Source organism: Apostichopus japonicus, chromosome 12 (genome assembly GCF_037975245.1).
Source record: "Apostichopus japonicus isolate 1M-3 chromosome 12, ASM3797524v1, whole genome shotgun sequence".
Lineage (NCBI taxonomy): Eukaryota > Metazoa > Echinodermata > Holothuroidea > Aspidochirotida > Stichopodidae > Apostichopus > Apostichopus japonicus.
The window spans coordinates 5,445,196-5,459,239 of NC_092572.1; the positions used below are offsets into that span (position 1 = coordinate 5,445,196).

The 14,044-nt window shown below is 37.2% G+C and overlaps 1 protein-coding gene across 11 annotated transcripts in view; it reads right to left on the minus strand.

Annotated features, from left to right (window-relative positions):
- Positions 1-14,044, minus strand: part of LOC139977550 (uncharacterized) — a 185,141-nt gene that overhangs the window by 49,945 nt on the left and 121,152 nt on the right. For all 11 annotated transcript variants that reach the window (XM_071986934.1, XM_071986944.1, XM_071986943.1 and 8 more), the window contains one exon: positions 2,696-2,983. In XM_071986934.1, coding sequence (XP_071843035.1) covers positions 2,696-2,983 — 288 coding nt within the window. The remainder of the gene's footprint in view (positions 1-2,695; positions 2,984-14,044) is intronic.

The window sequence follows — 14,044 nt, forward strand, 5'->3', positions numbered from 1 at the left end:
TATAGCTTTTGAAATCATGACTTCACAAACCACAGTACTCTGATCCCCAGAAGAAAGAAAGGTTGAGCCAGTGAACATACAGTATAGTTTGCACTCAATCCACTCTATCTAGAGAACTTTAGGAACAGATCGTGTGATGGAGTTTGCAACTAAAAGCGTGGACTATTTATGTTTTACTTAAGTCTGTCACCAGAATACCCTTTTAGCCCCTGAAAACTTAATATGAAGGTCTTATTCTGATACATTTCTTCATGAATTGTCAGTCAGTTTTAATTCAGATTTTCTATCAATTTCCTGACTGTATGAGGGCCATTCTATGCAACATGAGACTGACTTGAAAAAAAAACAGTTTTTGGTAATACTTCTAACAACTTTTCTATGAAAGGGATACCTAAAGTTACCTTTTCAATACTTGTAACAAGCCATTTTCACAGATAGTGGCTCCTCAAACTCCAAAATCTTAATTTCAGCCATGCTGGCAGCACACATTAAAGTAGGCATGGAAACTCCCCAACTGAAGCACATGGCAGAAACAAGTGCTATCTGCCCAACAACAGGCGAATTGAATACACAACAATTTACAGCTAGGCAAAAAGACCAGATCTGATGTAACATTATAAAACGAGTCATAGAAACACTGTGCAAACTGATAGAATTAACCAGAAATAGGAGTTTTGTGTTTATTGAAGCCAAGGTCTTGAGAAAATATTACGGCTGCTACCAATATCATTTCCATGTTCATGACAAAAATGTGATAAAATATCTTAATTTTATTAATTGTGCACAAATAACCTATATGATAGTCTAATCAGTTGTTTAAACATTGAAAATAATATAGTGCTCAGTGATCGAAAGTTCCGCAAAGGGTCTTCTGTTCATATGAGTACTGTGATACAGGTATGTATTTGCAGACAGCTAATTAAATCATTGGTATATATCTGCTGACTATTTGGGTACAAATCTCCATAATATATCGGTACATCTGGCAATGTACAGTATTTAAGCCCTGTAAAATTTAAATGAGTGACAACATTACTGCTCAACTTAACTACAGTAACTTCATAAATATAGCACTGACACACTTCTTTTGTAGGATGTACGCTTAGGGATGATACATTTTGGCATTATATGTCAAATTTTCCTTTTGTGAACTTTAACCACTTGATGACCTGGAGAAGAATTTGGCCATCCGAAATGCAAAAAACTTGTCTTGGACGAATGTTGAAAATTTAGCTAAACAGATCAACATGTACTGCTAGCTATCTATTTTTGCTGCATTTGCAAAATTAAGCGTCTGTTGTCAATAGCATCTAGCCTGTTAACTATATTTACGAACATACTTAACTATAATTCTCGCACTGTTTACACTGATATAGTCACTGTTTTTTTCAGCCAGTCATACTCATTTTACAGGTTCTTTTTGAGATTTAAAAATAATCAATGTATTGACAATTTATCCCCCAATTTTAAAAGCATGTTTAGGAACTGTTTAACGCAGGGTTGTCCAACCTACGGCCCGCGGGCCACAGTCCGGCCCGCCGCAGGGTTGCGTCCGGCCCGCCAGAGATGCTCTACGGTGCAAAATTTTAGTGAGCAGATTTATTGATAACAATTTGAAGCTATATAATCAATCATTCAAACCTTCTGGGTCCAAAAAAACTGCATACAGGTCAGTTTGTGTGACACTCTCAGTGGAGGGGGGGGAGGCTGGACTTTATTCCTCTGTTTCATCAGGAAGGAAAATAAATCAGTGCGCTCCGCGCGCAGTGCTCACATTTTGTTGCCTTGTGCTTCGGGCAAAAAATCGAAAAATCGAGCGTAGGGTTCATGCGGCCCCCTCCTTCATCATAATCATTCCACGTGGCCCTCCTCTGCAAAAGGTTGGACAACCCTGGTTTAACGGTTGACCATGCCTCATTATTATATACAATGGACTTCTCACCTCTGAAGGGATAAACAGGCTTAACTGCATTCATGGGGTGCAACATGCTACGCTCTCTAAATAGTTTATGAAATGATCATCGCGAAAACTGCATTATTAAACCAATCAAAATGTATGTGATAACTGCAAATATTGCATTCCATAGAGCTCAAATGTTAGGTTTCATCAGTACAATATTTTATGCTGAATGTTATCTTTTGCATGGTCAAGCTCAAGTGTAAAAATAATTAGTAATAATTATTATTCCAGGAACAGATCTCACACGCACTACAACATGGTCATACAGAATGTCACACACTTGACTAACTAATGTCACAATCGTAAACAGATTTTTGAAAGAAATTGATATTTTACAAATGTTGGACAGATTAGTCATTGATGCTGTTAGATCGACAATATTAAAAGGTAGTGGTTCTGTATGAGAAGTCCTCAGCCAGCTAGGAACTGAGACATTTTTAAAAGATGTTTTCTGAGAGCCAGTTCAAATTATGTCACACATGTAACTGACCTCTTCCTGACCTCAGTTACTAAACAAAGAAAGTGAGGTTAATGGACCTTAATGTCTTAGACAAGGGTCACCTAGTTAGTGTACTTTAAAGTACCACAAGACAGAATACTGTTCCTTCTCAGAAAGAAGTTACAAGGGAATAAACCAGAAAAGTCCACATTTTAGGTCACACACATAACCAAGAATGGCACAAATGTGAAATAGGGATTGCATTCACAACACTAGATAATATATGTCATACTTACTTATTGTGCAAACTTTACTTTCTGTGTCATATGAGCTAGCTCCATAGTTAAGTCCATTGCACCCTCTGCAGCTATATGTCAGGTTTACACCAGCTTCTATGTCATTGATTTGGTATGGGTTAGTTGCATTACCCGCTATAATATGACCAGTTCCATTGAAATAGCTGAACACCATTCCAGGGTCTGAGGTGGATTCTCCATCAGTTGGGATAGCAGAACAAGAGCAGTTTAAGGTAGCTGCTTTGCAGCCCTGGTCAAATGAAATATCCAGGGCACATGTTGGTGGAGCTGTCAAAACAAAATACATATATTATAGTTGGAATCAGAAACAAATGTGAAAAGAGCAGAGAAATGTTTGGCTAAAACAGGGCTTGAGTTTCAAATTGTGTGTGTTCTACCAAATAACTTACCAAGCCCATAGTTGGTGACAATGGTCAAAATACTTTTGCTGAAGGAGCCAGTGAGTGTGCATGAAATAGTATATAAAGCCATTTCAAGAATTAGGGTGTTGAAAATACAAATTAGTGCAATGAAACTACAACTGTGTCTCAGTTACTCTACTAACAAAAGGCTATGGGGAATGGGGGGGGAGTTGGGGGGAATGATTTCTTATTGATGGAGACTTATTAAAACAAGAAAGCCAAGAGGTTTTGTGATTCATTGCCATTAAGGTAGGTACTGTAGATAACATACAACCATTTAAACACATGTATGAAGTTCACTAAAAGCTTTGCTTTTTGAGTCATCCAGTTTAAAAATTTTTTGACTGACTCTGCTGACCACAAATCACCTTTGACCTTACAGAAAACATTAGTTCCAGATTAGGATCAAATTCCTCAAGCTTTGCTGTGGAAGAATAGTTTACAAAGTTTTCAGACTTTCACCTCAAATGAGCTCTGACATCTACTACAAACAATAATGTTTTTGTTGGATCCACATACCAACTATGAGGTTCATCCAAGCTACATATTTGAAGTTAAAAGAGTTTCCTATTTGTTGGTGTGAGGGGGGTAGGAATAGGGTAGCTAAACAATGTTAGCTTTACAGTTCACACTGGACCTAGATAACGAGGGCAGCCTATTTGGATATTAACACAGCTGTGGGAAAAGCATTAGTGGAAAAGAAAATGGTATACCGTGCAGTTGTACACTCATTAGCTAACTCATCCAAGGCAGGAATTTGTAGTTCTAAAAAACTTCATATAAATATGCATAGAAATATGAAGATAGGAAGAGGGGTAAGTTACAACTATAGGGGGACTGTAGCAAGTAGGTTAAGGTACAAGTAACATACCAATTGTCCTGGAGTATGAATGGAATTTTAATGACACCTCTTATGCAATAAACTGCTGGTGTTTGATCTAAAATTCATTTTATTGCTGCAGTGGATTAGTTTTCTTATTTCAGCTGTGGATTTTCCACATAAACATGGTAAGTGTTTCAATGCTATTATCTTTGCCCTGATTTATTTCTCACACCAACAAAAGCCTTTATTTTCTATTTAGAAAAGAGAAAAAAAATATTGATTTGTTGTTGGAGAGAAAAATCAGTGTATTCCTTTGACATGTAGTAGGCTGTCAGTATCGTCTGGAATTAGCAGAAGCTTTTTCAGTCATCTCTTGGACCATGAAATATGCGATTATGTTGACGTGTATATGAATCGTGTATTAACCACAGTTGTTGAAAAATTTGAAAATAATTATAGAAAATGGCAGATAATCATAGCAAACGTTGACTTTTTTTTCTGATATTTTACAGCAGCTTAGTGAAAACAGTACTGTACAGTAGTAATCAGATATGTATCGCCAGTGCTTTTCACTAGGTTTATTGCTATGATGGATTCTTCACTTAGGCCTATTGTGATAAACTTATGTAAACTTGTTTTAGTTAAAATCCTGCATCTCGGGCAGTAAATCTAAATATCATCACCAGTACTAAGAGGTAGGAGGCTTATTGTCATCTTGTGAAAATCTGTTTCAGTATTAAAATATGTACCATTTCATCAATCTCTTTAACCAAGTCAGATAATGTGTTTACCTCTGCTGCTCGTATGGAATAAACACCTCAAAAAGGGACACAGGTTTTTCTGAGCGCACGCAAACATTTATAATAATAATAATCATAAATGAGACTTATATAGCGCCAAATCAGTAAACAAAAGTTACTGCTCAAAGCGCTTTACAAAGAAAGTAAATTAATTTACAAAAGAACAAGTGAAAAAATGGGTCTTAAGTAGACTTTTGAAAGTAGAAAGTTTATAGCATGTTCGAATGTGATCTGGTAACTTGTTCCAGAGATAAGACCCAGAGTATTGGAAGCTTCTGTTACCATAGTTTTTCAATCGTGGTTTTGGAACAGACAGTTTGTTGGAGGAACGAAGTGTGCGAGTTGGAGTATATGGCAAGAGAAGTTGTGACAGGTACACAGGCCGTTCAAGATGATGAGCACAGAAGGTGAGAAGAAGTATTTTATACTGGATTCTATAGCTGATAGGCAGGGTCTTAGCCAGAAATTTGAAATAGGATGTCTCATCTGTTACTGAGTGCTCAGGAGACTATCCATCTGGCGCCGAAGGCGCCTGCGCGAGCGCGAAGCCTATAGGGTCATTCCGCCTCAAATCAACCAATTTTCTGAAAAGTTCCCAGGTGACCCTCTCAGATTTAGATGAAACTTCATCAGAATAATGGAGTATGTCCCAAATGAACACACACAAAAAATTAAAATCATACTCCATGTCGTTTTCGAGATATGGCCCGTTGAAATTTGGTCGTTGTGGCCATTTTGCTCGTTTGCGATTCGCAAAAAGTGACTTTTGTGATATTTTCCGACTTTGAAAGCTCATAATTCAGTCTTTGTACCAGGTAGAGAGCTCAAATTTGGTATTCTATCTTACTTCTGGCCAAAATTCATGAATCTGCACTCAATTTAACTGTATCTCCTTTATTTTTCTGGTTATGATCACCCAAAGTAGGCACTTTGTTCTGTCAAAAATGTTTTTGTGATTTTTAAGGTCACCCTGTGCCCACATGAGAGGTCATATGAATCCTATATTCCTTGGGTATTATCTATGGTTGCATGTCTATACCCATAAGCAATTATAAGCCCACCAATGCATTAATTAAGAAATGGCATGGGCCCAAAGTTGGCTCCAGCCAGAAAAAGGTCAAAAAGACCCCGCCCTTCTTGACCCCGGGATCAATTGAAACATTTATTGAAATTATACCAGTTAAATATATATATTATATCTACCTGTACATCAAATTTCAGCTTTGGCACTCAACTCCTTCATGGTATGGTGGCAATTTGAATATGAGACGTTTTTCGCACATTTTTTAATCTCAAGCTTATATATTTGTCATGTAATCATAGTATAATCATGAGTGATATGATCATTGGATCCTCGTTTCAGTCAGCTGAATCAAAATGTAACATAACAAATTGTTTTAGGTCAAATTAATGACATTTAATCACATCATTAATGATTCACGCACATTTAAATTACTTATATACTGTCACAACTCTCAAGAGGCCAGTCCTGGGATCATAAGGAATGTCATTGAAATGCTTCAATGTCCTTACAATTTTCTTACCACACATGGATATACAAGTAAACAAGTTTAGCACACTTTAATTCCTTTTACTTGATGAATGCTTGCAGTGTGGCTTGATATACAAGTTAGCACACTTTAATTTGTTTACTTGATGAATGCTTGCAGTTTGGCTGGAATGGTCTTTTAAGTCTAATTCATGAGGGAGAGTGTACTGGCGGCCTCCATGTCCCTGTAACTCTGGAGCACTGATGACACAAATAATAGTTTAGAATGGTATCCAACAATTATTGTGGGTGTTTTGTGGCCAAGGAAGTGCATTGGAGTTCTTGGTTCGTTTCATTAACTTCACAGAGACATCATTTTCTTCCTCTGAAATTTCCACTATATACCAATGTACCACTCATTGTCGTACATTCCAGCGATGTAACGCCTGGTTGGTACTCTTTCGTGTCAGCCTGAGGTTGAATATTAGCAGAAATGGATTCTCTCTCGTCTGCACGGTCTCTAATGGGCACAATTTTGCAGAGGTTGGTCATTGGAGAGTCGCCACTTCTCAATCTTTCCAACATCAATGGGTATAAAAATGTGATGAGATGATATTCCTGCTATAGTTTATGGTGGTGTCTGCACGTGACACACTGGTAGTATTGTTCTAGAATGTAGTGTCTACATGTGACACACAGGTGATATTGTTCAAAAGGTTTATACAAATGATTTACCAGTGTTTGTATAGCATGAGGGGAAAAAAAGGGGGACTGGGTTAGGTTAAAGCAGCATTTTGCATCCTTTTCTATGGTTTTTTTTCAACCTCACTGATTCCTCGATGCCATAACAACATACATAACTAGATTATCTATTTAAATCTTACTTCATATGGTGGCATAAAAGTCGAAAACTTTACAACTTTTAACTTTGTATTTCTCAAAGATATTTTCCGTTGGGATCCCAATAAACCACTCCCATAATATGAATATTTAAAAGCTACGAACCTCATTGATTGATATGTACTACAACACCATGCTTGATTTGTGTATGGCAGTTGAACCAGGGAGTTGTAAGAGTACCAGCTTGCTGGTTGTACCAAGTTACCAACTCGACGTTTTTGAATCTTTATTTAGCAACGGCTCAAAACTAAACCTGCATCTCTGATTGGTTGAGTTCAAACTAGTGGATTGGGGGAACTGTATGCGATTAATATGAAATACTGTATATGTTAAAAATGAACATAATCTAAGCATTCTGGGGAAATTTGCATTCAATTCCTATGTACCGTTTTTGAGATATTGACAGTTGAAGTTATCTGATATTCTACCAAAGAGAACTTGAGCAAACAGGTGTGATGTCACAGTTGCACACTGACAAATAATGTTTTCTTTTTTCTGTATTTTTCAGTCTATTGATTTGACCTTGATTGGATAGGGTTACTAGTTTGTCTAAAGGGGATGTGAAGATTATAAAATACCAATACCTATGGTACATTAACATTATGGATGCATCCAATTGTGGAGTATAAAATTAGACATAAATTTTAAAGAAAAAACTTTAGAAAATAAGAAAATAACTTTACTTATCATAGTGCAACAATGACGTCAAACCTGTTTGCTCCTAGTTCACTTTTAGTACCAAAGGTGGCAACTTCAACTGTCAATATCTCAAAAAAGATACATAGGAATTGAATGCAAATTTCACCAGAATGCTTGGATTATATTCCTCTTTAAAACATCCAAAGAAATTTTGACCTGGACTATTCTTTTAAGTACTGGCAGATATAACTTGTATTGTGTGGTTCAACCCATGTTTCAAGTGAAACTCTACAACAGTACTGTATACTAAGTGTATATAAGGCTCCAAATTGTGTCGTGTGTTTTGGGAGATTTTGAGGCACTACAGGTATGAGGGACCAGCCTATTGGAGGGTTAACTGAAGTGATTGTTTATTGCAGTGGAATACATGCATCATCAACCCATTTCTAAAAATAATAATAAAAACAATCTTTTTTCCAACTGCAAAAAATACTTTACACAAGCTTCAAACTTGAAATACACTGTATGATATTAATTTAGTGTACGGAGTTGTTAAAAAATGTGCGAAAAACGTCTCATATTCAAATTTCCACCATACCATGAAGGAGTTGAGTGCCAAAGCTGAAATTTGATGTACAGGTAGATATAATATATATTTTTAACTGGTGTAAATTTCAATAAATGTTTCAATTGATCGCGGGGTCAACCGGGGTCAAGAAGGGCGGGGTCTTTTTGACCTTTTTCTGGCTGGAGCCAACTTTGGGCACATGCCATTTCTTAATTAATGCATTGGTGGGCTTATTATTGCTTATGGGTATAGACATGCAACCATAGATAATACCCAAGGAATATAGGATTCATGTGACCCCTCATGTGGGCACAGGGTGACCTTAAAAATCACAAAAAACATTTTTGACAGAATAAAGTGCCTACTTTGGGTGATCATAACCAGAAAAATAAAGGAGATACAGTTAAATTGAGTGCAGATTCATGAATTTTGGCCAGAAGTAAGATAGAATACCAAATTTGAGCTCTCTACCTGGTACAAAGACTGAATTATGAGCTTTCAAAGTCGGAAAATATCACAAAAGTCACTTTTTGCGAATCGCAAACGAGCAAAATGGCCACAACGACCAAATTTCAACGGGCCATATCTCGGAAACGACATGGAGTATGATTTTAATTTTTTGTGTGTGTTCATTTGGGACATACTCAATCATTCTGATGAAGTTTCATCTAAATCTGAGAGGGTCACCTGGGGACCACTGGTTGATTTGACATGGAATGACCCTATAACGGGTGGGGTCCCAGCCCAGCCCCTATCAATGGTTTATTTGACACAATTAGGGTTAAAAGTATGCTTAGAAAGCTGTGAAAACACCTAAGCCATCATGATTTTTGGGGGGAATTCAAACATAAAAAGTGCTATAAAACACTAGGTGCAAAAGTGTACCATGAAAACAGCTTATAGTAATTGATATATTACAATTATATATAGCCTACTGTGTATCTAATAAGTACAGTATATGCCTATATTCTGTTAATGTCATCCATACAGGGATGAGCCTGGGGTAAAAAAAAATCACTGAACTTTGTAGGTGATACTATACTAACGCCGTTGGCGTCAGTCAGCTTGCAGCGCGACACAGTTATAGGTGGGGTCCATGGGCATGCCTTAGGGCCTGTGGTAGGGTCCATGGGCAACGCCCCGGTTGGGGTACAGGGGTCCAAGCCCCCAGAAGCTCTGAGAAATTCGAGGTTTAAAGACAACATTTTGGTGCCTATTTTATAAAGATTTTTAAATGGATTAAAACACTCAAAAGCAAAGTTTCACGCCAAAATATGCACACTGAAGCCACATGCCTAGCCTGTCGTTTTCACCCTACTTGATTCTTTCAATCATGGCGACCCATACTTAAAATGTTACTGTTCATAAAATGTACACAATGGTCTGTTTTAATCTGGAATAATATTCAGCAGCTACAGCACTACACTTCTCCTCAATTGTCACATCTCTAATGATATAGTCAAGTGGGGTAAAAAAAAACAATTTACCTAAAGTTTGCAATAAAAATTGATGAGTAAGAGGTATTGTTTCGGTTCCAATGTTCAAGTGTGTGGAGTGGGATTCTTTTAAAGAGAATCTAACAAAAATAACTTTATTGTAAATGGAAAGTGTTGTTTTTTGCGAAAAATGTTTTTTTTTACCCCCAAAATTTGCTTAATTCGGGGTTAAAAAAAACAATGCCGGGTTAAAAAAAAACTATGCTAGAAAACAGCTATTTTCTTCATGAATGTATCTTAAAATCATGTTTGCATATAATTACATCTAAGTATGAGCTACTACCTTCACATGAAAAAGGGAAAAAATTGTGAAATTGTCTCAATTCGTAATTATGGATGGCTCGTGTCATATGTCATGCTCAGCCATATTCATACTATACAGTGTGTATATGATGCTACACAAACGTGGTGTAATATAGTAGAAACATTAGAGTTGAGCCAATTTCAGTTACTTCTGCCCAATTATTTAACATTGCTGACACATGACAGACATGAAAACTATTTGCCTAACCTCTAAAATCAACGTTATGGAAAAGTTTATCCATTCGGGCAAAATAGGGAGTACATTGGAGCTGGAAAGTACTTGTTTTTTTTTACCGCATTCGCATCATTTTTTGGGGGTAAAAAAAAAACAAGGCCCCCCCATGAAGGGTGAATGAAGTTGGAGTAATTCTACCATGGGGGAGTGTAATATCACTAACTGCTATGCTGAAACTGCTGGAATAATCTCCACATCATATAAGCTGGGTATGCAGGAGAAAGTTTCGGATATGTGGTACAAACTTCAAATTTCGCTATTTTAGCATTCGCTTGATTCGATGAAGCGGTGATTGGCAGCGAAGTGACAGAGTTCCAGAAATTATATAATAATAAACTAGACATATAGGACTATCACCCAAAATAAATTGGAACTTTGGCTAAATATTCCCCTTCTATAAAAAGGGGTTGTTTTTTTTTACCCCAAACTACCCCCTTGTTTTTTTTTACCCCAACTGACTATACTAAAAATTGTGAAAATCATGGGAAATTTATGAAAATATCGTTGCAATAATGTTGGGAACGTTATGAAAATCCAGAGAAAAATTTGCGGTATAAGCTCCAGTTTGCGTATGCTACAGTGTGTTAGGATAATAGTTTTTGTCCCTCTGCAGATTGGATATGCATCGATTCGGTAATGAAAAACATGCGAATGACAGATCAAATGATACAGTAACGCTGTTGTTAGAAATTAACGGAAATTGAGAGATGTAAATTTCGGAGGTTGAAAAGAAATCAAGGAAATCCACGTAAAAAGCTCATGTCTTCATATATTACCATGGTAACAATCATACTCAACCCTTTTTCATTCCCCATTGAATGCGGTCACCAGGAGGAAATTCTGTGGCGACTATATCTATATTTTTTTTCCAAATTCTGGTGGCCCAGAATGAAAATGTGATCGCCACTTCGATATGCTAAATATTAGTACAAAAAAAAAGGCCTAGGCTCAACATCGAGTAGCACTACTGTCACGGTACTGACTACTAACGTTTGAAGCTAGTAGTTAGTACTGATGTCAGTGGCTCGTAGTACATTTTGATTTTAAAATAATAGGTATATTATTTTCTAACAAAATGGGTACGGTGAAAAATATCTTTTTGTTTTCATGTTCAAATATGTAGGTGTAAGATAAGGTATAAAACCTTCCTCAATAATTTCTATTTGCTTTTTTTCTTTCATTAACTTGTTAATTACTGTACTTCATATAATTAACATTACTACTAGCTCACACTGCCGCCGCTGATTATGCTTGCTCTCCACGTCTATTGGATCAGACCATATAAATATCCAATTTAGCTCTTAAACAGTTACTACTAGTACTACTATCTTATATGCAGGCCCAGGGTTCGCATTAGCCACTAGATTGCGCGATTCGCGCAATTTGATCACATTTGGAATAAACGATTAGAAAAAAGCCACTTGTGCTGATTATTGTTTTGTTATCCCGTCTATAACCCATAAACATCTCGTAAAATTCCTTGTCAACCTCTCCTTCTATGAAATAAATGATTGAATCAATCATTTCTTCCACATGGTAGCCTAACACCACACTAAGTCAATGGAAATCTAGCTAAGCCTAACCATCTGTTTCTTCGCTGAATTTGTGACGCAGTTATAAGATATCCATGGAATACTTTCATTATTGCTGTTACGTTCGACAACTTCGACCACATGGTTGCCTAACATCACACTAAGTCAATGGGGGTAATCTAGCCTAGCCGTCTGTTTATTACCTGAAATTGTGACGCAGTTATAAGATATCAATGGAATACTTTTGTTATTGCTGTTATCTTCGACCACATGGTAGCCTTACACCACACTAACTTGGTCAATGGGAAATCTGCCTAACCATCGGTTTGCAAAAAAAAATCACACTTTGCGTAGGATTCGGGTAATAAATTAGGAACCGGGTAGTACCGCGTCGGGCGGGTACCTTCGTTATTTTTGTAAAGTATTGGTGAAATTTTCAGTTGCAAAAACCGATCGCCACAGTATTCTAGGTCTGGCGACTATCGTTAATTTTTCCAGAAATTATCATCCCCAGCCGAGAATGGTCATCGCCAATGCGACCGTAATGAAAAAAGGGTTGATATTCATACTAATTGCGAAGCAAGATGGCTTGTGTTGCATACATCCTATTGTATTGCCTTGACAAATGATTTCTCGAACCCGCACAATATCACATTAATATAAATTAATCGGAAATTTTGCGCCATTTTGAAACTAGACAGACTGCATGGTCGTTACTATGACGCAAAACTTTTCCCTCCTGCCTTTTCAGGTATATAAGGAAAACATCGCAGGAGCTGTCAATATTAGCTCACTCTTTCCACAGTACCGTGATACACAACACCTAGCTTGGAAAGAATAAATACAACTACACGGGTGTGCGAAAATGATCATGTGACGAAACGATTTGTTTTTTGGCTAGCTAGGTGGTTGGCTATTGAGTGTAGGTTTTTATATTGTGTTGTTGACTGGACTGTATTCCAAGCTGTTATAACGAAAGGATCGACTGTCAGGGTTTTTTCAGTGATTATTTCACAGTGTTGTGTCATCATTTTAAACGTGCGGCGCCCGTTGAATGCACAGTACATACAAATAACTAATAGTTACAGAGCCATTTATTGGCGTCTCAAAAGCCGTCCCACTCAAATTCGGCCGTCTTTCATTTCGATCTAGCCGTCTCAAAGACGGCGAGACGCATTGCTAGCTAAGACCCTGCTGATAGGGAGCCAATGAAGTTCCTTCAGAAGTGGGGTGGTGCGGCACTTTCTTCCTTTCCTTTTCACAATACGGGCAGTGGTGTTTTGGTTCTTTTGGAGTTTCTTGATGGTCGAATCAGGAAGGCCAAATAAAAGTGAATTTAGAAAATCAAGCTTTGATGTCACAAACACATGGACCAGTATCTCGCAAGTCTTATTATCGAGGTAATTCCTCATCAAACTGATTTTCCTAAGTTGCCAATTTGCAGAACGACAGAGATTAGTAACGTGATTATCAAGTGACATGGTCTGGTCAAAATATGCACCAAGGTTTCTAACAAGTTGCTTCTTGCGGACACAGCTTTCAAAATCCAATATTGAATACAAAAGTACAAATTACAGTACTGTATCTGGAGAGCTTTGAGTTAAGTGCATGCAGAGTTTTGTTGAACATTTGATTGCATGTTGTGGACTGTAAGCCAATCAAATCATCAGAAAATATATTTTGTAGCCTACTTCATAGTGTTGTAAGTTGTCCATGTATTCAACCATTTGCAGCTTCATTTAGCTTTAATTGAAATCATACTTTACGAAAGAAGAAAGCTACATTTTAATGCTAAGGGTGAAATTAAGAGAGCACATGGATAGCCCATATTATTGTCTGCTGGAATCATCAAACCACAAGCCCACAATTTCTGGCTAACAATATCAGCTTGAGATTTTCATTAGGTACAGGTATGGCTCATTAACTCTTGCATGTTCATATCTGTGTGTATTTGACTGTAGGGCATCATGGCTAGTGCTTGATATTAAAACTGGTACACTACAAACTATAAGAGGTGGGTGGCAGATATATCAGAAGCCTGGGCCTACTCAGTGCCATCAACTATACTGTAGCTACAACCCTGTTGCTAAAGCCAATGGTGAGTTGGCTAGCCTATTTGTCAATGCCTGTCCATTGGTATAT